Here is a 21780-nt window from a genome sequence, read left to right as displayed (position 1 = left end):
TAGTATATATACATATCAGAGCAATTTTACCATTATTGGATTACTATGAGAACTAGAATTCATGGAAACAGTTTGTAAATGCATCGACGTATTTGTGAGGCTCCACTACATTGGCAACAATGAATCATTTTGCCGTCAGCTCGAATTTACTTTAGAAATATCTGTAATTTTTCGGGGTAAATTTGGTTGCAAAATAGGGATAATAGACATGAATTAAATAAACACTTGAAAGTAACAAAGTAAAGTTAAACTGAATTAAAATTAAAACAAACGATTAAGGGAATAAAGCTTTGCACCTCATAAACTGTGTACTCGTGTGCTGCCCGAAACTGTGTTTGTGGAGTGAGCGCTTTGGAACCCCGGAACCGCAACGTAGTTCAAGTGCAATTTGGAGTGAATCAAGACCAAAACATGTATAATTACAATTAAATAATCCCTGTGGAGTTTCAGTTGTGATGGCAGCAAGGATAAAACCACCAATTACAAGGTAAAAATGAATTTCAGTTCAAACCATGACCCCAGGAATAAGAAGTTTCATACTTTCACTAATAAAGGCTACAAAATGTTGTTTTATTGTGCTAATTACAACTGCAATCTTGATTAAGATCAATAAACATTACATAGGTATATACGCTAATATTGTTCAGATGAGTGCTGAGAAGAATGGGAAAGATGCTGGCTCCGCTGCGCTTACAAACGGCACCTCACACGGGTGCCGCCATATTAGATTTCAAGACTGCCTTGAAAACATATTTTACGAAGACCTCACATGCTTATTTTAGTTCATATGGTGCTTTCATATATCATGTTATGTTGACAAAACTTCAATCTTTTGAATGGTATTCTTGTTTCACCAATTAAATATCGACTGAATAAGGCTGACCCATGCGATAACGATGGATCCACTGTGGTGTTTCCCCCTATATTTAATAAAACAGAATGAACCACTTGTTAGATAATATAACAGCTAAAAGTTATCACTGAATACAGTAAAAAAACAACACTTTTGTGAAGAAATCACCTGGTTTTCCTTAACACAAGTGCCATACAAGGTCATCTAGCCAGTGGTAAACTTCTATTAAAAAGATGGAGACACCTATTAAGAAATAGCCTACTGTAGGCTAGCCTAGTATTGCATAAGTAATAACAATGTTAGGGAAGTCACTTCTAAGCCTTGCTCATGGAAGTCTAGCAGTACAGGCTAATCTCCAGGCAGCGAATGCTAAGCTAATCTAGGTATTCCGTAGCTTAGCCATCTTCCTACATTCTGCTAGCCTAGCTTCGGTTCAGCCCCACACACAATTCAATAAAAAGTGCAGTAACCACTCCTAGTCACAGTAATCAAGGTGTTTATGTAACTAAATGAAATTATCATTAATCAAAAACCAACCTTAGCCATTGCATAGGCTGGTAGGAAGCCCACTCTGGCAAAATGTCACCCTGAAGTTGGCTACCTAAAGGCTGCTGAAACAAAGAAAACCACTTTCTCGTCCTCTCTGGTATTCCAAATATTCAGACCACTGCAATAATCAGCGACACTTGCTTACCTCAAGCTCAGGCTCTTGCATGTGTAGATCGTCCACCTCCATTTTATTTAGGATAAACTGTATACACCAGGCAAAATGAAGTACAATAATTCACATAATAACAGCTCTCAACGTGTCTGTGTTTACAAACACCCCAAGGATTCCTGTGACGTCATGATGACAGGGCGCCTTAATGCTACTCAAATGATGATTGGCTGCTTCTCCAGTTACGTCATCATCTGTCTTCATCGACCAATCAGAAAACTCAAGTTTATACTTTGTCGAAAAGGACAAGTTCTTTTAAATAATAAATATTTGCTCTTATTTCGCGTCATTTGAATAAAATTTATATTTAAAATATCATTCTTGTATCCGTAATATAATTATTATTCAAATATTTTCAAATCTTTATGCTAAATATAATAATCGAAATCATATACCATAATATTGGACAAATCAGCTGTGATTGCATCACCTGAAAGCAACCAATCACACTACTTAAATGTTATTGAGATGACCTTTCTTACTGTAAGAATAGGAAATAAACAACTTTTCATTAAAAACTTTACGTTACCGAGAAAAAAAACAGAGTTAGAATATGTTTCCGTGAATAATTAAATCCATGGCTAATGACGTGTCTTTTCTAAGAACTGATGCCAAAACATCAACTGGCCATTTCCATAATTGGCATTCCCATGATATTGCCTGAAGATTTCTGATAATCACTCAGTGAAATCTCAGACAGTATATAGCAGTGTGTGTATGTGTGCGAATGTATGTAAATAATGCTTGCATACATATTTCATATCTATTTTAGAATTCCTCCAAGGATTATCCAAAGCTCGGTAAGAGCAGGAAGTCGTGTTTCTCTATCACAGATGATAAATAGGATTCCAGAGTTTTTCTCTGTATTCAGCTGCTACAGCTTTATTCATCTCTGTCGCATTCTCTTACTTTCTACTCCGTGTGGAACCTCGAATAGCTCTTTCTACCTTCCAGGAGTTTGTTAAAAACTCAGTTTGCAACAAGTTAACATTAATCTATATATACATAGCACCAATACTGATAATGACTGGAAAATCACATTGATAAAAATAGTAATCTATAGAATACATCTATACAATAATCAACAGCACATAAAAATATGATGATTTTAGAAATAAAAGTAAAATTGAGAAAACACAAATAAGAGACGAACTGGAAAAAATCTTTCATAATTCCACATAGGTACATTTTTTCTAACAATTTTCATAACTTATTCTTTCGAAGACGCGCTATACGCATGAATCTATATGGAATTATGCACCATGCAAATAGTCCTCATACGATTAAAAGCATATAAGTTGGGGAAAAAATCACATCTTCCCAATAGCCCTGAGATGGAATTAATGACGTCAGCCTCAGCCTGTATCATAATAGCATTTTTTTAACCCAAGTAAAACCAATAAATACAACACTATAAAGCTTGGTTTAGATGGCTTCTCTATTCATCTACGTTAAGGATCTACGTTAAGGACACATTCAAAGAGTCCGTGGTTAAGATCGCTCGCAGGTTCCATGGAACTTGGTGTATTAATCGATGTCACCATGAATTTTCGTTGGATGGTTCCAATAGCTAACTTCAGAGAAAACTCAGTGTTCATACAACAACAATTGCTATTGTGACTTATTTTCTCGCTTCGTGAAGGGCAGCGCCCAAAGCAAGCGACACGCACACAAGAACTATGCATTGCATTGCGAGACCGAACATAATCCACATTTCCAAGCTTTTAATGAAACTGTCCATTTCCATATGCCTCTGTTCTTGAGGTCCACGCCGACTGCAGATGCAACCACGAGGCCCCTCGTCATCTTGATAACTGTCTGTAGTGGACCCTTTGGAAACTGTGTTCGTCGCATATTCATTCTGTTGGTGATAGGTACTAATGGTAGTCCCATAATTTTGAACATCGTCTCCTTGCACGGCTTGGTAGCTATTTGTGGCGGAGCCTTCAGGAGAAGTAGCCATCTCTGAAGAGAAAGAGCTTCTTCAAATTAGTACCATAGGAAACGGTCGTCTTATATTTAATAACAATATCATTGGAAGTACATTTCAGTTTTTGATTATCACATGTGGTAAACGTTCGTTATTTTCCAATGACATATAATTTGCAATACAGAGAGAGTCACCGTAAAATACCACAGAGACCTCACTCAATCAGGTAAACTGATAAATAGTTAAACATTATAGAATTAATGGAAGACGATAGACTGACCTTGGTGATAGGTACTAATGGTAGTCCCATAATTTTGAACATCGTCTCCTTGCACGGCTTGGTAGCTACTTGTGGCGGAGCCTTCAGAAGTAGCCATCTCTGTAGAGAAAGAGCTTCTTCAAATTAGTACCATAGGAAACGGTTCTCTTATATTTAATAATATTACCATTGGTAGAACATTTCAGTTTTTGATTATCACACGTGGTAAGCGTTCGTTATTTTCCAATGACATATCATGTGCAATACAGAAGAGCTATCGTAAAATACCACAGAGAACTCACTCAATCAGGTAAACTGGTAAATAGTTAAACATTATAAAAATAATGGAAGACGATAGACTGACCTTGTTCACTTCTTTGTGCACTGGCTATAAGAAAGAGAGACAACCACAGAATTCCACCGAATAGCAGCATATGATTCTTGTAGCATATGAAGTATATGTCATTCTTCTTCCCTGAAGAAAAGTCGCCGGTACGTGTCATTCTGCAGAACTTCTGGTTCCTCCCAAGCACTCTCCTGGTAAGCCTTGATGAATATAAACAAAGGCAAGTTTGTTTTATTACAAATTATCGTTTGTACTTTGGAACAATCAGTATACTGTCTAGGCCTAGCCAGGGGCGTAACTCATGGCGATGTGCCTCCGCCCCCCAAAAGTTTGAGTATACTCTGCTCCCCCCCCCCCCATAAATAAATATTACACTTAAATATCACGCTCCTACGAACACGGAGCAAGGAAAATTGAATTTTGTTATATACTTTTAATTTCTGTGAATGTCTATAGTGCACTGTATGAGTAATCACCAAGCTTTGCATGCAGAAGCTACGCATCTCAATATAAGGTAAATATAGCACCTTCTTTATATGTATATCCTGTAGGCTGTAGCCTATATGTATTAGTATCTGTAAGTACTTTATCTTGATTATGAAAATTATTATTATTATCATTATTAATTATTATCATAATTATCATCATTATTATTAGCATTACCGTATATCTGGGAAGGGACGAAATCATATTTTCTTGAACAGATAGGGCAGAAAAGTGCCAAGGGATTTAAGGTGCTTTGTTTCATGTATAAGAAAATTATGCTCATGATTTTACATACTATATGTATATATATTTATACTGAAAATCAATAACCCACAGCCGTGCTTGTTCCCCTGACGGTTTCATCACATTAGAATTTGATCCGGCATGATTCAATGAACTTAAATTTATCTACTGTACTGAAAGAATCTACTTCCATTGGATCAACTGAATTTAGTCCAATGTTTCACTGATGAAATATGTGTTATTAACCTAAAACTGAGAAGTTACTATTCACAAATTCTATATGTGCTAGGGTAAGCGTGTCCACTAAATATTTCACGGTATCCATACTTATGACACATAATTGCTTTAAGATGTTTAATGTTTAACCACCCAAATTATTTAGTTTACATGCCCTGTAGAGGTTACAGTGCCCCTAAAAAAAGCTCAAATTTGAACAAATTTCTGGGGGCTCACAGCACCCTCCACATCCCCCAGCTAAACAGGCTTGCTTCGCATCGCCACCCACCCCATTGTTCACCCCCCAACTTGAGCCTATAGTGATGTAAGCATTCCTTTGATTTTCCCCTCGTTTATCTTTTGAATGTTGAATAGCGTCTCAGGTCATCTTTTATTTATTTATCTATTGATTTACTTTTACCGGCTGGAGCTAGACTAAAATGATGCCGTTCTCTGCTTGATGGCGACAAATGCTATACATAACGCGTCTTCCCCTAATAAAACGTTCTTTCCACTCAAAAATATTTGAATTATACAAATATTTTTTCCTACACTGACTTGTAAATGTCAAATGCATTAATCAACTCGCCATATTAGCTTTGTAACTCATTATCAATATAACGGTGAAAATATACTGTTTTATGCAGTTTTGAATCCGCTTCCGGGGGAAAATAATCGAAAGTAAAGGTCAAATGCTTCATAAAGGATGTGATTCGATGTCGATGTCAGATTTTCCTCTTGCACACACAGACTACATAATATAGTATATATAATATATATATTTATATTATATATATATATATACTATATATAATGTGTGTGTGTAGTCTGTGTTGTTGCAAGAGGAAAATCTGACATCGACATCGAATCACATCCTTTATGAAGCATTTGACCTTTACTTTCGATTTATATATATATATATATATATATATATATATATATATATATATATATATATATATATATAATGTGTGTGGAAATGAACACAATGCACTGTAACACCTCGATTTCCCCACACTTTTTGGACAAGTCGACGAAACCTTCAATACAAAATGAATGACAAATGAAGACACACCAACTTCCATCAGTGAGATTTGAACCCGCGCAAGATGGGTGACTTAACAGATATCTTTTCGGTCTTCTAGCTTGATAATGATGACTATATAATTTTTAAAATCTATCTATATCTTTTTTTTATCTCCTCCCGTTTTCGTCTCTTTTCACAAATGGACATTCTGTTCTGGTGACGATCGCTTTTCAAGTCAATGGTCTATTCGGCTTGGTCTGAATGAACAGTCTGTCCATTCTCAATAATAATAATAATAATAATAATAATAATAATAATAACAATAATAAAACAATAATAATAATAATAATAAATAATAATAATAATAATAATAATAAGAATAACAATAATAAAAATAATAATAATTAATAATAATAATAATAATAATAATAATAATAATAATAATAATAACAACAAATGGTAATGAAGAACAGTAGGAGAATGAGAACCAACCTAAGCATGGCATGGATTGACTATAAGAAAGATTTCGACATGATACCACAATATGGCTAATAGAATGCCTGAAAATATATGGAGCAGAGGAAAACACCATCAGCTTCCTCAAATGTACAATGCGCGCAACTGGAATACAATACTTACAAGCTCTGGAATAAGACTAGCAGAGGTTAATATCAGGAGAGGGATCTTCCAGGGCGACTCACTGTCCCCACTACTCTTCGTAGTAGCCATGATTCCCATGAAAAATGTACTGCAAAGGATGGATGCCGGGTACCAACTCAAGAAAAGAGGCAACAGAATTAACCATCTGATGTTCATGGACGACATCAAGCTGTATGGTAAGAGCATCAAGGAAATCGATACCCTAATCCAGACTGTTAGGATTGTATCTGGCGACATCAGGATGGAGTTTGAGATAGAAAAATGTGCCGTTTAGTCAAAATACCAAAGGGCAAAGTAACAAAGACTGTAGGGATAAAACTACCAGATGGGAGCAACATCAAACACATAGATGAGACTGGATACAAATACCTGGGAATAATGGAAGGAGGGGATATAAAACACCAAGAGATGAAGAACACGATCAGGAAAGAATATATGCAGAGACTCAAGGCGATACTCAAGTCAAAACTCAACGCCGGAAATATGATAAAAGCCATAAACACATGGGCAGTGCCAGTAATCAGATACAGCGCAGGAATAGTGGAATGAACGAAGGCAGAATTCGGCAGCAAAGATAAAAAAACTAGGAAACATATGGCAATACACAAAGCACTACACCCAAGAGCAAATACGGACAGACTATACATAACACGAAAGGAAGGAGGGAGAGGACTACTAAGTATAGAAGACTGCGTCAACATCGAGAACAGAGCGCTGGGGCAATATCTGAAAACCAGTGAAGACGAGTGGCTAAAGAGTGCATGGGAAGAAGGACTGATAAAAGTAGACGAAGACCCAGAAATATACAGAGACAGGAGAATAACAAACAGAACAGAGGACTGGCACAACAAACCAATGCACGGACAATACATGAGACAGACTAAAGAACTAGCCAGCGATGACACATGGCAATGGCTGCAGAGGGGAGAGCTCAAGAAGGAAACTGAAGGAATGATAACAGCGGCACAAGATCAGGCCCTAAGAACCAGATATGTTCAAAGAACGATAGACGGAAATAACATCTCTCCCATATGTAGGAAGTGCAATACGAAAAATGAAACCATAAACCACATGGCAAGCGAATGTCCGGCACTTGCACAGAACCAGTACTAAAAGAGGCATGATTCAGTGGCAAAAGCCCTCCACTGGAGCCTGTGCAAGAAACATCAGCTACCTTGCAGTAATAAGTGGTACAAGCACCAACCGGAAGGAGTGATAGAAAACGATCAGGCAAAGATCCTCTGGGAATATGGTATCAGAACAGATGGGGTGATACATGCAAATAGACCAAACGTGACGTTGATTGACAAAATCAAGAAGAAAGTATCACTCATTGATGTCGCAATACCATGGGACACCAAAGTTGAAGAGAAAGAGAGGGAAAAATGGATTAGTATCTGGATAAGTATCAAGATCTGAAAATAGAAATAAGAAGGATATGGGATATGCCAGTGGAAATTGTACCCATAACCATAGAAACACTAGGCACGACCCCAAGATCCCTAAAAAGGAATCTAGAAAAACTAGAGACTGAAGTAGCTCCAGGACTCATGCAGAAGAGTGTGGTCCTAGAAACGGCGCACATAGTAAGAAAAGTAATGGACTCCTAAGGAGGCAGGATGCAACCCGGAACCCCCACACTATAAATACCATTCAGTCGAATTGGAGGACTGTGATAGAGCAAAATAATAATAACAATAATAATAATAATAATAATAATAATAATAATAATAATAATAATAATAATAATAATAATAATAATAATAATAATAATAAAGTGAAAAAGAAAACTAGAGCAACTAGGAGAAAAGCAAACATATGTTAGAAGTAGATCAACTAGGCCACAGACAAATATTTTTTTAAAAATAAGGAGTTTTGACAAATAATTCAAGATTTGAGGACAGTGTTTGTAAGGTACCGCAATAAAACAGGAGGAAAGAAAAAGAAACAGCAGATGGGGTAGCGTCAACTATAAAGGAAATTAACTAACGACGAATCTAGAACTCAGAAGGGTGAAGCGAACTTACGCATGCAGACTGTCTAACAAGGAAGAAGACTAGCCCTGGCTGTAGGCTGACGGTGGGAGAACACCGTGTGCTACTGCTACTGTAATCTGGAACTGAACTGAATGTAGGGACTTCGAGCATGACTCGATCCCTTCAAAAGGAAGGACGTATGAATCACGTCCGCCAAAATAAGCAAGAGAGAGAGAGAGAGAGAGAGAGAGAGAGAGAGAGAGAGAGAGAGAGAGAGAGAGAGAGAGAGAATAACAGGAAATCAATTTTGCTAACAAAATTCTACATTGCTAGTAGGGGTATTGCATTGATCACGGTTGGAAATATCAGAACATGATGTATTACTGCTTTGTCTGAAATATTCTGTGACCGCTGCTATACAAAAAAAAAAAAAAAAAAAAAAAAACTTTTTTCATTGTCATCTCTTATTTATCGGTGCAGACGATGGCGAACGATCATAGAAGTTGGATCACAGAAACGGAGAGAAAACCATGTCTGAAACGCCACCCTTTTTCAACTGAATGGTGCCAAAGTTAATTGCCATAACCAACTTTATGGCATCTCATGTATATGTCCGTAGCTAAAGTTTGAATATTCGCACTTGATTGTACCGAGTGCTAATGAACTGCACTCTCTTCATATATGAAATGGATCGTGAAATATTCATCAAGATTTCTTTCTTCCGTCAGGTAGTTTTTATTTGAGCAGATGATGGGGACAATGAATAAACTGTTAATAATACATACCTTTAGTCGGGTCATAGTGATAGACCTCGGTTGCAGCTATTGCTGCTTTATTGGCATCTTCATCGGCAGGATTCGTACTACTGTTTTTTCTCTCTCTCTCTTCTCCTTTCTCCACTTTATTTGGTTTTATGTAGTACAGCCCTCCACTTGGATGATTTTCTCTATGGCGGACCCTTTCATGTTTTCAAAATAAGTTGTTTCCTATATTTTATGATTATCTTAGTGTTTTCTCGTCAGTATATTAGCTCCTGCAGAATGGGTCTTTATTTCTTTTTTAAATTTGCCGTTTTCTTGTATGATCTTTATTTCAGGCGGTATTTTGTTGTATAGTCTTGGAGCGCAATGTTCAAATGCTCTTTCACCTAACTTATACAATTTGTTTTTCGTTCAAATAGCCTATATGCTGCACTCGCATGTCTGATCATAATATTCATTTCAAGTCTAAAGAATTAAGTGCTATCATATATATATATATATATATATAATATATATATATATATATATATATATATATATATATATATATACTTACCCTGTAAAATTATAACAGATTTCGTATATGGCATTTTCCTCTCTGTATGCAGCCCCTATCTTCCTGACTGCTGTCACTTAATTTCCAGTCTTTATGGGGCCTACCTACACATTGCTTTTAAGTGAGGGTGGTTGATCCCAGATTCAAATCGAAACAGTAAAAGTCCAACGGAAATAAGTTCATGCCGGGTCAAACCCTGAAACTATTGCCAATAGGAAAAGGAGCATGGGCGATTGGTGGTAAACATCACCAGACGAGAGAAGAACCTTGATCTACAGTATTATACATGCTATAGTTATAAGGATAGATGCAAACGTAACCTAAATTAGTAGCAGTGCTACGGCATTGTCCTAATCATATATATATATCTGTGGTCCTAATCACTGACCATGGAGTGGAAGGAATACGTTTCCTTTTCTTAATGCCCATCTCCCACTAAATTAAGTCATACCTTAGGCCTAATGGCTGATTGAAACGTTGTCACTAGATTCTTCACCCAAATCTGATGGGAAGGTACTGTATTTCCATGCGAACTAGATAATCTGGATGCCTGGATTAAGCCACCAAAGCATAGTACTATCAGAGTCGATTTTTGTTGCCACTTGTTCCTCGCCTAGCACAGGTGTAGCTAAGACTTCCTCCTCAAAGCCCAAAGGTTAACTTGTCAAGTTGTTAGTCAGTCAAGACCGACACGTACCATCAGTGGGAAAGTAAACTAGAAAGTCGCAGAATGAACAGAAATCCAGCTGAGATTCGAAGTGCCAGACCATTGAGGGAGACACTACAGCCATATTACTTCTCTATTCACCAGCAATTAAATAAGAACATTCGAACACTGTTGACTATAGTCTGACTGGAAAATTTTTACGCAAGCTGTTTATATTGATAAGCATGTTGAGCATATATGCATTTGTAGTCGTGATGAATGAGCAAGATTTTAATTTATAAAGACGTGTGAAACCAGCCATCCTAAGTTTTAATCTTAGGAAATATTCTAGCTTAGCCCAAGACAGGTTGGGGTATTTAAAAAGCCTATGTTAACCTTTAAAGGTTTGGCGCTTGTCGTAGTTTCTTTACTTGCTGCGAATGAAGTTGTCTAAAAGAACTTAAGCAATCTGGACATGAAATAAAAAAAATACAATAATAGTAATTGTCAACATGGTAACATAATCACTTGCGACTACATGGTCTGAGGTTTCCATGCACGAAACATACAAAAGTCATTGTGTAGTGCACATTTTCTCAAAATATTTCTGCTATTTTAGTATTTACGCTCTCCACAGTTTGCGGGCATATTGTCATCCATTTATTTAAATAAATTAAATATCTAGGCCTAATAGTGAGGTCTCAAAAATACTCTAAGAGCAAGTGACCCCATATTTCGGAAAAGGACGGGAGTCAGTTCCCTCTGGCATTTTCAATTGATATTTACAACGGGGTTGGGAGGTTTTTGTAGGTAAAAAATATGTAGAGTTTTCTCAAGTCAAGAGACCATAAGTAGCTGTATAGAAAAGAAATCATAAGTACCTGTATAGGATTGAATTAAGTAAAGTGTTCTTGTACTTAAAATGGAAGGCGAATATGTATTATGTATAGTGTTATTCAGATGAAACCCAGTCATATGGAACAAACCCATGATGTAAATGGCAGAAAGATGTGTAGTCCACTGGGTGCAAAATAAGACGATTTCACAGACACAAATGGTTTAGACATGGTAGTTCACCCCTATAAGTGCACAGAACTTATGTGCATCAAGATTTCTCAGTCCATGCCTAATCCCACTAAGGAAATATAAGGAAAAACTTAAGTCTTATCATCATGAAAGAAGTTCTTGGTCTTCCAGTTCTTTTGGTGCCCAGCTGATGGAAAGATATTGAATTCTTCATGCAAAGGACATGTCCCTTTCATTGTTCTCACTCTACATGCGTAACTTCATTGATTTCTTTTATGGTATATTTCTTTATCCTGCCATGTGATCCCCGATCTTTTTCGTCAAGTTATTCATGTTGATTTACACCCATTAAGCAATACAAATCATACTAGACATGCATAATCATAAACATGCTTCTATTTCCAGTGTCTCGTGCATTTGATGTCCAAATCTTTTTCAGTCTACCAATTGATTGATGGACCCTTTCCTGTCTTCCTTGACTTCCAGTCTAAGAGATCCTGTATTGGATACCGTTTCCAAAATATTTGAGATTTGTATTCTTTAAACCTTTTTCCATTTGATGTTATTTCGTCTCTTTACCCAATGTTCTCTTTACCGTCCTCATTACTACTGCGAGATATGTAGCATTCTATCAGGCATGCTTTGTAAATCTTGTGGTTTTTTTAACATTTGTATATTCCAATTTGTTAGTTTAAAGTTGCTTCAACAGGCTTAACCTTCTCTTCCACCGCCCACCAGTTTTTTCATTATAAAGGCCATGAGACGGCCGAGCGTTAAAGTGACATTATGTTTCCCTGTAGTACCCCACTATTTATTGAAAATTCACTTATGAACAGTAGATCTGCTTGCCTCACGAGTAACTTCCATTGGCTTTACATAATTAATGGGAATAACATAATGATACAGGAACTTTATACAGCAATGAACTGCAATTAAAGATTTTTGAAATGGAGAATGACAAAAATTATTCAAAGAATGATGACAGCTTGATTCACAGTCCATGTTGGCAATGCTTTCAATACAAAAAAGAAGGCAGTCTCTTTTGTGTATAAAGAAGCTTTCACATTGAGAGTTCTATATTAAAAATAAAAAATCAACATTAAGGGAAGATTATGAGTAGCCAATATTTAAAACATCCAAGGCTTGAATGAAAACACTTTTCTGTGAAACAGATTTAAAAAAAAAAACACTAATTTTTAATTGTCTTTTAATCACGAAGTTACAGGAACGTCACAATTTATTGCTGGCCTACAAATAAATGCAGGTCAACAAGATGTCCAATGCCCAGTTGTACTGTAATATGGGATGATTTTGTGCTAAATATTGAGTCTGACTATTATCAATGCGTAAAAATTAAGACAAAATATATACTTAATCACAATAAACACTGTAATGGGATTACACTCAAGACCCACACATTAATACCAATATGGCATACAAGCTATACCTGACAAAACTGTTTAATAGGAGTGGATCCCAAATTAATTTTTATTCATATTACTATTTTATCCTTTTATATAATCATCATTTTGGTTGTCCTACAGATATTTTCTGGTAACTATAAAAGTGTTTATTGCTACTTTGTATTACTTTTACTGGATATCTAATAAATACACACAACACAGAAGTCTTCATCCCTTGAAAATACTGATAAATTGATATTTTAAATAAGAAAATTTACAACTTTAGAATATAAAAATGAGTAACGTAGGTATTTACGAGCTGACACCAGTTATTATCAACTGTGTAATGACTATTCACATACAATAATTCTGCTTTTGAATTATTAATAAATATATTATTGCAGTTTTTCCTGCTTGTGCAACTATAAAGTGTCTCATAGCTCCGTGGGATCATGAAATACTCTGCTGTCTTCTGAAAACGATGATGGATTGATAAAAACACCTTCCATTGTCTGCCACTTGGCCTGCACACCTGGTCGTGACAATCCGACAACTTCATTCTGTCCATGGATTGGGCGTCCATATTGCTGACCAGTCACTCCTAGGTATCTGAAAATAAAGCAAGAGCAAATTTTCCAAACACTTCCTTTAAAGATTTATGCAGTCATATAAAACAAAATGCCTTACATAACAAATTTTGAGGATTTTGACCTATATTTTGATATTTCAAAATAATGATAGCTACATGAACATTTCACATCAAACAATGAATACCTTTTATTGCCAAAAATACAAATTTCTATCACAAGATACTTGACTTGAAAATACCTGTTCTTAACACCTCCGAATGCCATTTTTAAGCTTTTTCACATTCCCTTTAATCTGTTTTTCATTCATCATTTCGGCTGTTATCCTTTTCCATGCCTTAGGTGTTTTTTTTTTTTATTTTGTTTTACCAGTAAAGTTTATTTACTTTTTATAATTGTGTTAATGTTGGGTGCCAGCTTACAACTTCTTCCCCTCTTGGGTTAACTGCATTGTATATAATTTCCAGTTAGTATTTATATTTTATTGAAATTAATATTTTTACTTTCTAGCACTTTTCAGCTAATTCAGTGTTCCACTAAACTTTTTGTGATGGGTTATTTTGTTCGGTGTTTTTGTGACAGTTCATTCTAACTGGTTATTGCTCAACAGCAGCTACTGAGGGGGGTGGGGTTTCCCCTCATCACACACACCCACCACCAGTTACCAAGTTTCAATAACCAATTTCAGCTTGCACTAAGGAATATTCCTGTGTAATAGGCAATGGTTGGTATTCCACTGGGAACAGTTATCGTTTGTTAATGTATGAGAATAAATTAGTTTTTTCTTTTGTTTCTTTCACAAAATGTAACTTAAATAGCAACATACTATCATTAAAAAATCAATCTTTTGCAGTCTTGCAAAGTGCAAAGAAGTTTAAACATTTAATCTCTTACTTTTTATTCATAACTTCTACTCCACAACTGGAATTTGTATTTTAATTTCTTTTTCTTCCTTGAGCATACTTACACATCAGTATCAGAATGCCTGAGCATTACAGTTTGCTGACGACCCCACGCTTCCCCATCACAAATGACGACCCACTCGTCTCCAGTGTCACCTTCACCTTCCTCTCCAAAGGCTGATATCTCCTGCAGGTCTGAGAGAGGTGACGAAAAGTGGTGGGAATGTAGATTCTTCTTAGTTGGTAAATGTTCCATTCGTATGGTCTGGCCGCAAGCAATGGGTTCTCTGTGAATAAACAAAGTTCATTTACAGTATAGTATTTGAAGAAAGATGCAAAGCATACAGTGATGCTTCACAATACCATGCTCCATATAAAGGACTATGGGATAGGAAACGACAAGTTTTTGTCAGGCCTATGGTTAAAGGAAAAAAGGTACCAATGAAGAATTTGGTAAGAGGTAGGTTCATCTATTTCAAAGAAGTGGTTAAACATATCCTGAGTGAAACCAGGAGAACACTTCCTATTTGGTGGTCATGGGAATAAAATAATCAACAGTCAGCTCAATCTAGAGATTCTTGGTCTCAACATAGTAAATGTGGGATATGGCCACTAGACAGGATTGACTTGATAGTTAAACCTTGAAAGTAAACTTGCAATACTTACCCTCTTTTGCAATGCAGTTTTGCTGTTCCTTTGATCAGCCAATTTGAATTATGATCTTCTTGCTGTGGAGTACCTGTGACAGATTGCTGGCCTGATCCAGATCCGTACTTGACATCATGAGAATGTAGCCTCACCTGTTGAGGAACAAAAATGTTTAAAAATATATTTTAAAAAATGCAAATATTTTTTTACGGTGGGATAACACAGTGGTTATTTCTTTTTATTTATTGGCCTGTACTTAGCATCCCAAGAAGTGGCAGATTAACAACTTGCGAGGTATAGAACAGCATTGAAGGCCTTACAATCAAAGAATTGAACATTACAGAATTTGATATTTCAGAAGGAAAATTGTATTGGAACATGCACCCAACTAGTACAACACTCCAGAAAATCCCTGGAACATTCCAAATGAGCTCTCTACAGCACTATGAAGCTCTTCATGTCTTTAGGCTAAGTTGACCTTTCTCCCAGTTACTGGGTTCAGAATTGGGATCTCTCAATGTTGATCACCTCTAAAAAAGGTGAAATTGCTAAAGCATATAAATGAAATGGAACCCATGCAAAAAGTACTAATGTTTAGCAAGTAGTCTACTACATTTTATGACATTAAGAGTGCTAAAAGAAAAATCATAACACATGACTGAATAATTGAGGAAGGCGGTGGTTTGTAAGAAGTGTCTCAAGACAGGGAGCAGATATGCACGGGGATTTGGTTATTAAAGATGTAAGAATGCTTGTGAAGTAAATTCACTTAATTCTTTATATGATTTTCTGCTGAACAGAACAACTCATGGGGAGGCTGCCAGTGTTGAAGAAACTAGAGCCTTTCTCAAAGTATCACTCACATCATTAAGGATATCCAGCTAATTCCAGGTCGAGTCCAGAATACTGATAAAAGTTATTTATTGTTAGAGAAAAGACCACCTCCTGGTCTCACTAACCACATGCTTCTAAATATGTGGGAATAAGATCTGGGCTTAAGCTCCAAAATAACAGTCTAGCAAACACAAATCTGTTTATTTGGCAAACATGACTGTTACAAGGCAGACAAACAACAAAGTTTAGGAAGGAGAAAAGACAATAAAGGGTTTTGGGTATTCCATCTCCCACTTGTTTGCCAAGTATTACTCAAGCACTAAGAACTGCATAATGCATAAAATATACTATGTAACATACAATCAGTTTGTAACTTGAGTCTACATGGCAAACAATTAAACTTGGATGAGCATTCATGATAGGTGATTGCACTTAGAACATAAATGAGTGAATGCCACAAAATATATATACAACAAACAGCAACACTAAATGAACAGGATGAGACATAAGATGATTACCGTATATTTCGGCGTATAAGTTGACCGGAAGATAAGTCGACCCCCCTATTCTGAGTAAATTTTTATGATTTTAACTAATATTGGGTATATTAGTCGACCTATAAAATGTGAGGCCAACCATACGCTCAATATAAGCAGCAGGGTAAAACGTATCATATAAAATAACCTGAATGTTATTACGGTACATATGTTGCTCTACTTACCATATGAAATACAGGTAATATACTCGGTATATTAACAAATCCGTGTAACATATAAAAGATGTATACCTGCAAATATGATTAGAAATGACGAAACGAAAGATACGTTACTCGAGTGTAATGTAAACAAACAAAGCGCTAACTAACGCTGCATAACAGCCTACGTATATATGTATGTACAAACTGCCACTCAAGTTAATGCTTGATGAATTTTTTAATTCAAGTGACGATGACTCAAGTAATTTTGAAGGATTTTAAATACATATTTACCATTAAATACAATTTTTTTTATTTTTTTTTATGTGATAAATAAAGATGTCATACCATAAATGTTTTTGAACAATACCCCGGTAAATACAAAACTGTCAGAGTGAACGCATCCTTCTCAACTACGGTACTACAAATGACTACGCAATGTTTACACTTGCTGTACGATTGTGATTTCTTCAAGTTACTTTGATTTTTTTCATTTTATTTAAGGTAATGGATGTTCTAATGTATTATTATTGTCGTATTACAGTGTGAAATGTTTTTAATACTAGTATTTACATACATAGTTACCTCAACAAGGCTGTCATTCTTATTAGCCAACTGTAAAGCCTGATTTCTGTACCAATATGCCAAAATAATAAAGATTCACTTTTTGTTACCGTTAGATAAGTCGACCCCCTAATTTTGGCATGATTTTTTGGGGCTAAAGGGTCGACTTATACGCCGAAATATACGGTACTTAATATCATATTATTATGAAAATCATGATTTGAGGAAGAATAGTTGCCTAAGATACTGTGCCACCACAATGGGTTGTAATGCAGTGCTGTTATCTTTCAACTTAGCTGGTCTAAATTAGTTGTGATCAGGTGTTCATATGTGAAGGAAAACAAGATTTTGAAGATTCATCAAAATATACTCCAATTTAAAGAAAATATTTTGGTGAAAGATATTTGCAAATCATTTCATCACAAGTAAATCTCTTATCGTATAGTACATAAAAATATAACCATACCTTATAGTAAGAATTAAAAAGCTTGACAACTGAACCACAAGTTACTTGCTGTGTGCCACGTCCTGAAAAAGAAAAAATCAACTGTAATTTCAGGATGATAAATATCATAATGAAGTAAAATTCTGAAACCTGGAAGTGTAAAGCACAAAAAAATTGGGAGAAAATATTCTTATATACCATTAAATAAGGAATACTACAAATCTTTCGCTCCTTTCCATCAGGCACCACATCAAATCAGCAAGCCTTAACTATTCCTTAAGGACACTGATTCAATTATAAACCATAATGAACAATGTAAACCCTAGCCCTAGATTTGCATTCTTGAAATGTATCTAAATCAAATTATGTTGATCATTCATTACCTTAAGATACTGTACTGCAAGTACAAAAGTGCAATACCAATAAAATCTAAAAAACTTTTATTTGAAAAAAAAACATATAATTTAGCAAACTTTTAAGGTAATTTGCATTTTTCCTATGTACGGTATACAAATTTGAAGAATTTATACTGAATGTATCCTGTGACAGCTGATTCAGTTATTGAAACTTGTTAACAATGTAGCTAAGGTATATGCACTTGTTACAGTCTCCATTTTTTCCTTCAGCCATGGTGGCAATCCCTGCTGGTTACAGGTAGGATTAAGATAGAAAATACTTCAGATTTGCATATCTAGAAAAAAATGCAAGTTACTTTTATAATATGCAGCAGTATTTATGAGCCTTGCTTCTTGAGAGGGAGTCTTTGTTTCACACAGGTGACTGGCACTTTTTTGCAAATAACATGATCATATGAAGTGAATCTGCCATGCCTCATACATTATAGGACAATCCATCATCACCCAGTATATTGTCAAATTCCTACTCATTTGCATAAGCAGGGGAAGGCTGACTCCTGTAACCTTCTATGTAGCCTGACAACTGGAGAGAGGAGGGTAAAGGGCCATGCACTAGTTTGCTTCTTCACATCCAATGTAAATGACCAAAAACATCCAGAGGAACCCTTCAGTCTAAAGTATGGCAAATCTAAAGGGATGGTAAACAGTTTATCATCATCATCATCACAAGAATGAGTAATATGGCTCTACTTTTAACCTATCCTCACATTATCTAACCATGTGGAGAACAAATGACCAGCAAAACTTATGACTACTTCTCCTCCCTAGGTCCAACCATGAGCTGTGAGCCAGATACTTTTTGGCCAAAGACGGAGCTCGGGTAGCAACCACCAAAGGAAAATGGGAAAAGGGTCCCAGAGCCCTAAGTAGAAAGACGAAAAGGGGATCTGAAGGTCAGACACCAAAATCCAATTATTCTATTATGTGTGCTTAATATGTGAAGATAATGCTTTTCCACAACATAATAAATTTGGAGGAGAAATGATTAATAAAAGAAATAGTTGAAGATCAGTTAAGAGCCCCACATGGGCAATGTTGGACAAAAAGCGTGGTGAACATATGCACCAAATATGATATAGAAATTAATGGACTAAGAGAATATCCCAAAGCAGCACTGAAAAAGGAAATTAAGATAAGGATTAATCAAGATATCCAAGAGACTTTGAGAAAAAAGAGAAAGGAAATGAAGAAGCCGAGATTCAATAGATGACTTCAAGGAAAACAAGTACATAAGGGAACTGGAAACAAAGGATGCGTGTATCATAATGAAAGCCAGACTGAATATGTTGAACTTAAAGGCTAACTTTCAGGGCAAATTCAAGGAAGAGGTCTATAAAATTTGGAGAGAGGAGGAGGACACCACCGAACATTTATTCACGTGTAAATTGCTACAAAAATTATATCAGGATATAAATTTAGGGACACTGATATCCCCTAACAGAAAACTGGGAGAATATATAAGGATATCCCTCAAAATTAAGAATGTTCTTAACTTGGAAAGCGATGGATGTCAAAACAAAGTAGCACAGCTCTGCCTCACTTATAAAGAAGAAGAAATGAAAGGGAGTTGGGGTAAAAGTAAAGTAGAAATATTGGATTGTATCAAATTTAGAAATAACTGTAATTTCTAGGGGTTAATTTGGTTGCAAAAAAGGGATAATAGAGATGAATTAAAATTAACATTTTGAAGGAACATAAAGCAAACATAAAGTAAAGTTAAAATAATAATTAGTAAAGTGAACAATTAAGGGAATAAAGCTTTGCACCTCAGTGTAGTGTGCCTGCAACTGTTTGTGGAGTGACCGCTTAGGAACCAGGAACCCTCGCCAGAAGACTGGATTTCATAATGATAGGGAAATGGGAGAAAATACAAAATGTGCTTGGCTAGAGGGAAAGGAACTAGTTCTCCCCCCTTGGAGAAGTAGTGACTCTACCAAATCAAATGTGCAAAGAATGACTCATTCTAAACCAAGGATTGGTCTGAACCTGGAATTAGCACTGATTTATCTTAAGGTGCGCCTCCCCAATGCACAACACTGAGCAAGGGTAACAGAAGACCACCAATCTGAGTAAGCTAACATAGCCAAAGGCCAGTTCCACTTACTTTCTCTGGGATGTTCTGGAGGAAATCCATCAGAGAAAAAACAAACAAAAAACTGTCATCCTGGAGTTCCTCTTGAGAGAGTGTGTGTGATCAAAGCTACTTGAGTATGGGGGCCCCTTTATATAACAATATTTATCTAAAACAGAAGAGTCGAATGCTTATGTATATCAAAATATTCAACTAAGAAAACTTTGGTATTTTTAAGCAAGAAACTTTTGAAGCTTCCATAGGAGGTGAGAGAACTCCATCCCAAGGAATGCCTAAAGCCAGAAGAAAGAATGCCCATCCAGCACCCCCATAATTATTGGATATCATAGGTAGGTAGAAGCCTAGTAGGTAGAACTGGAGAGATCACAGAACCAAGAAGGCATCCCTGATTAGTAATAGCCTAGGTACCTAGCTAATAACAAAAGCATCACATAGCCTATACTATGATACCCAATTGGTTTATATATAATATATACCTAGATTTAATACTAGGTACTACCTAGTACTAGGGTATATAGCCTAGATTTTTGGGATTATGCCAAACACTGGGGCAACTTAGGCCATTCAGCGCTGAAACGGAAATATCCAGTAGTAAAAGATTTGAAAGGTGTAAAAGTAGGCTACCTACTAGCCTAGGTAGCTAGCCTAGGTATAGTAGGTATCTTAGTTTTACCAGATTACAGGAGGAAATACTTCCCGTTGCACTAGCAATTGTTAAGAGAGGGTGGACAGTAAGATGAAAGAACGAGAATATGAACGGAGGTAAAGTAAAAGGAATGAAAATACCTAGGTAGTTGCAGCTAGTGGCAGAAGGAAGGCTGCAAAGAACCTTAAATGCCTACGTTGGACCGATTGCGGTGCACTGGCGGCATTATCCCTTACGAGGGATACCCCGCCGGAAAATACATGGCTCACGTACCTGTATAGTTATGTAAGTCATATAGTAGTAGCCTAGGTAGTATATTACCTTGATTTTAACTAGCGCAAGGTTACTACCTACCTACTGCAATACTAGGTAGCTAGACTATTCTGGGCCTATGATTAGCTACCTAGGTATAACATAGCCGTGACAATCCAAAGATATGACCAACAACTCACCATAAACGCACGCCGCAGAAAAGAAAACAATTATTAACTGTAGTTTCATTTTTTCGGCGTCAAGTTATATCAAGCTCACACCTTTTAAGATAAACCGGACTGTCTAACTCATAACAATAGTCTTCCGCCGTCTTCGTAACTAAGACCAACGTGACGTATAAACGTAAACACACGTCAGCTTCTGTCATTGGCCAACCGCAGCGGGTTTCGTTTCAACTTCACCGAAACAGTACGTTCCGTTCATTTTGCTACTGTGTCTTTACTTCCTGTTATAGGCTATAAAAATGTGCATTTATAGGCCTTAAAAGAGTGAATAAATATGTGATTTTGTTAATATACTGGTCTGAAATTCATTTAATTCAATTTCGACTTGATTTATCTATAATCAGACCCC

General features: G+C 36.1%; 3 protein-coding genes across 5 annotated transcripts in view; all 3 read right to left on the bottom strand.

The window, feature by feature from the left end:
- Positions 1-1699, bottom strand: part of LOC135198149 (cAMP-responsive element-binding protein-like 2) — a 45801-nt gene extending 44102 nt beyond the window's left edge. The window contains exon 1 of one of the 2 annotated variants that reach the window (XM_064225635.1): positions 1548-1699. In XM_064225635.1, coding sequence (XP_064081705.1) covers positions 1548-1589 — 42 coding nt within the window. In that variant the 5' untranslated portion in view covers positions 1590-1699. Of the gene's footprint in view, positions 1-1390; positions 1415-1547 lie in introns of those variants that run through there. The other variant, XM_064225636.1, reaches the window with a different exon arrangement.
- Positions 1700-1824: 125 nt separating this feature from the next.
- On the bottom strand, positions 1825-10868 carry LOC135198148 (uncharacterized). Of its 2 annotated transcripts, none has more exons than XM_064225633.1 (4): positions 10483-10868; positions 4125-4306; positions 3782-3880; positions 1825-3536 (listed from the first exon to the last, which is right to left on the bottom strand). In XM_064225633.1, exons 2-4 carry the CDS (start codon positions 4261-4263, stop codon positions 3193-3195), a joined length of 582 nt encoding a protein of 193 aa, XP_064081703.1. In that variant the 5' UTR covers positions 4264-4306; positions 10483-10868; the 3' UTR covers positions 1825-3192. The 2 variants fall into 2 exon arrangements, with proteins under 2 accessions (XP_064081703.1, XP_064081704.1); XM_064225634.1 differs by lacking the exon at positions 10483-10868 and adding an exon at positions 8766-8852.
- Positions 10869-13146: 2278 nt separating this feature from the next.
- LOC135198147 (stromal cell-derived factor 2-like) lies at positions 13147-21565 on the bottom strand. Its single transcript, XM_064225631.1, has 5 exons — positions 21387-21565; positions 17802-17863; positions 15262-15395; positions 14661-14882; positions 13147-13715 (listed from the first exon to the last, which is right to left on the bottom strand). The coding sequence occupies exons 1-5, from the start codon at positions 21433-21435 to the stop codon at positions 13541-13543; spliced, it is 642 nt and encodes a 213-aa protein (XP_064081701.1). The 5' UTR covers positions 21436-21565; the 3' UTR covers positions 13147-13540.
- Positions 21566-21780: the final 215 nt, after the last annotated feature.

This window comes from Macrobrachium nipponense, chromosome 21 (assembly GCF_015104395.2).
Source record: "Macrobrachium nipponense isolate FS-2020 chromosome 21, ASM1510439v2, whole genome shotgun sequence".
NCBI classification, from domain to species: Eukaryota; Metazoa; Arthropoda; class Malacostraca; order Decapoda; family Palaemonidae; genus Macrobrachium; species Macrobrachium nipponense.
The sequence above is the reverse complement of the archived record's forward strand: the minus strand, read 5'-3'. Positions and strand labels throughout refer to the sequence as shown.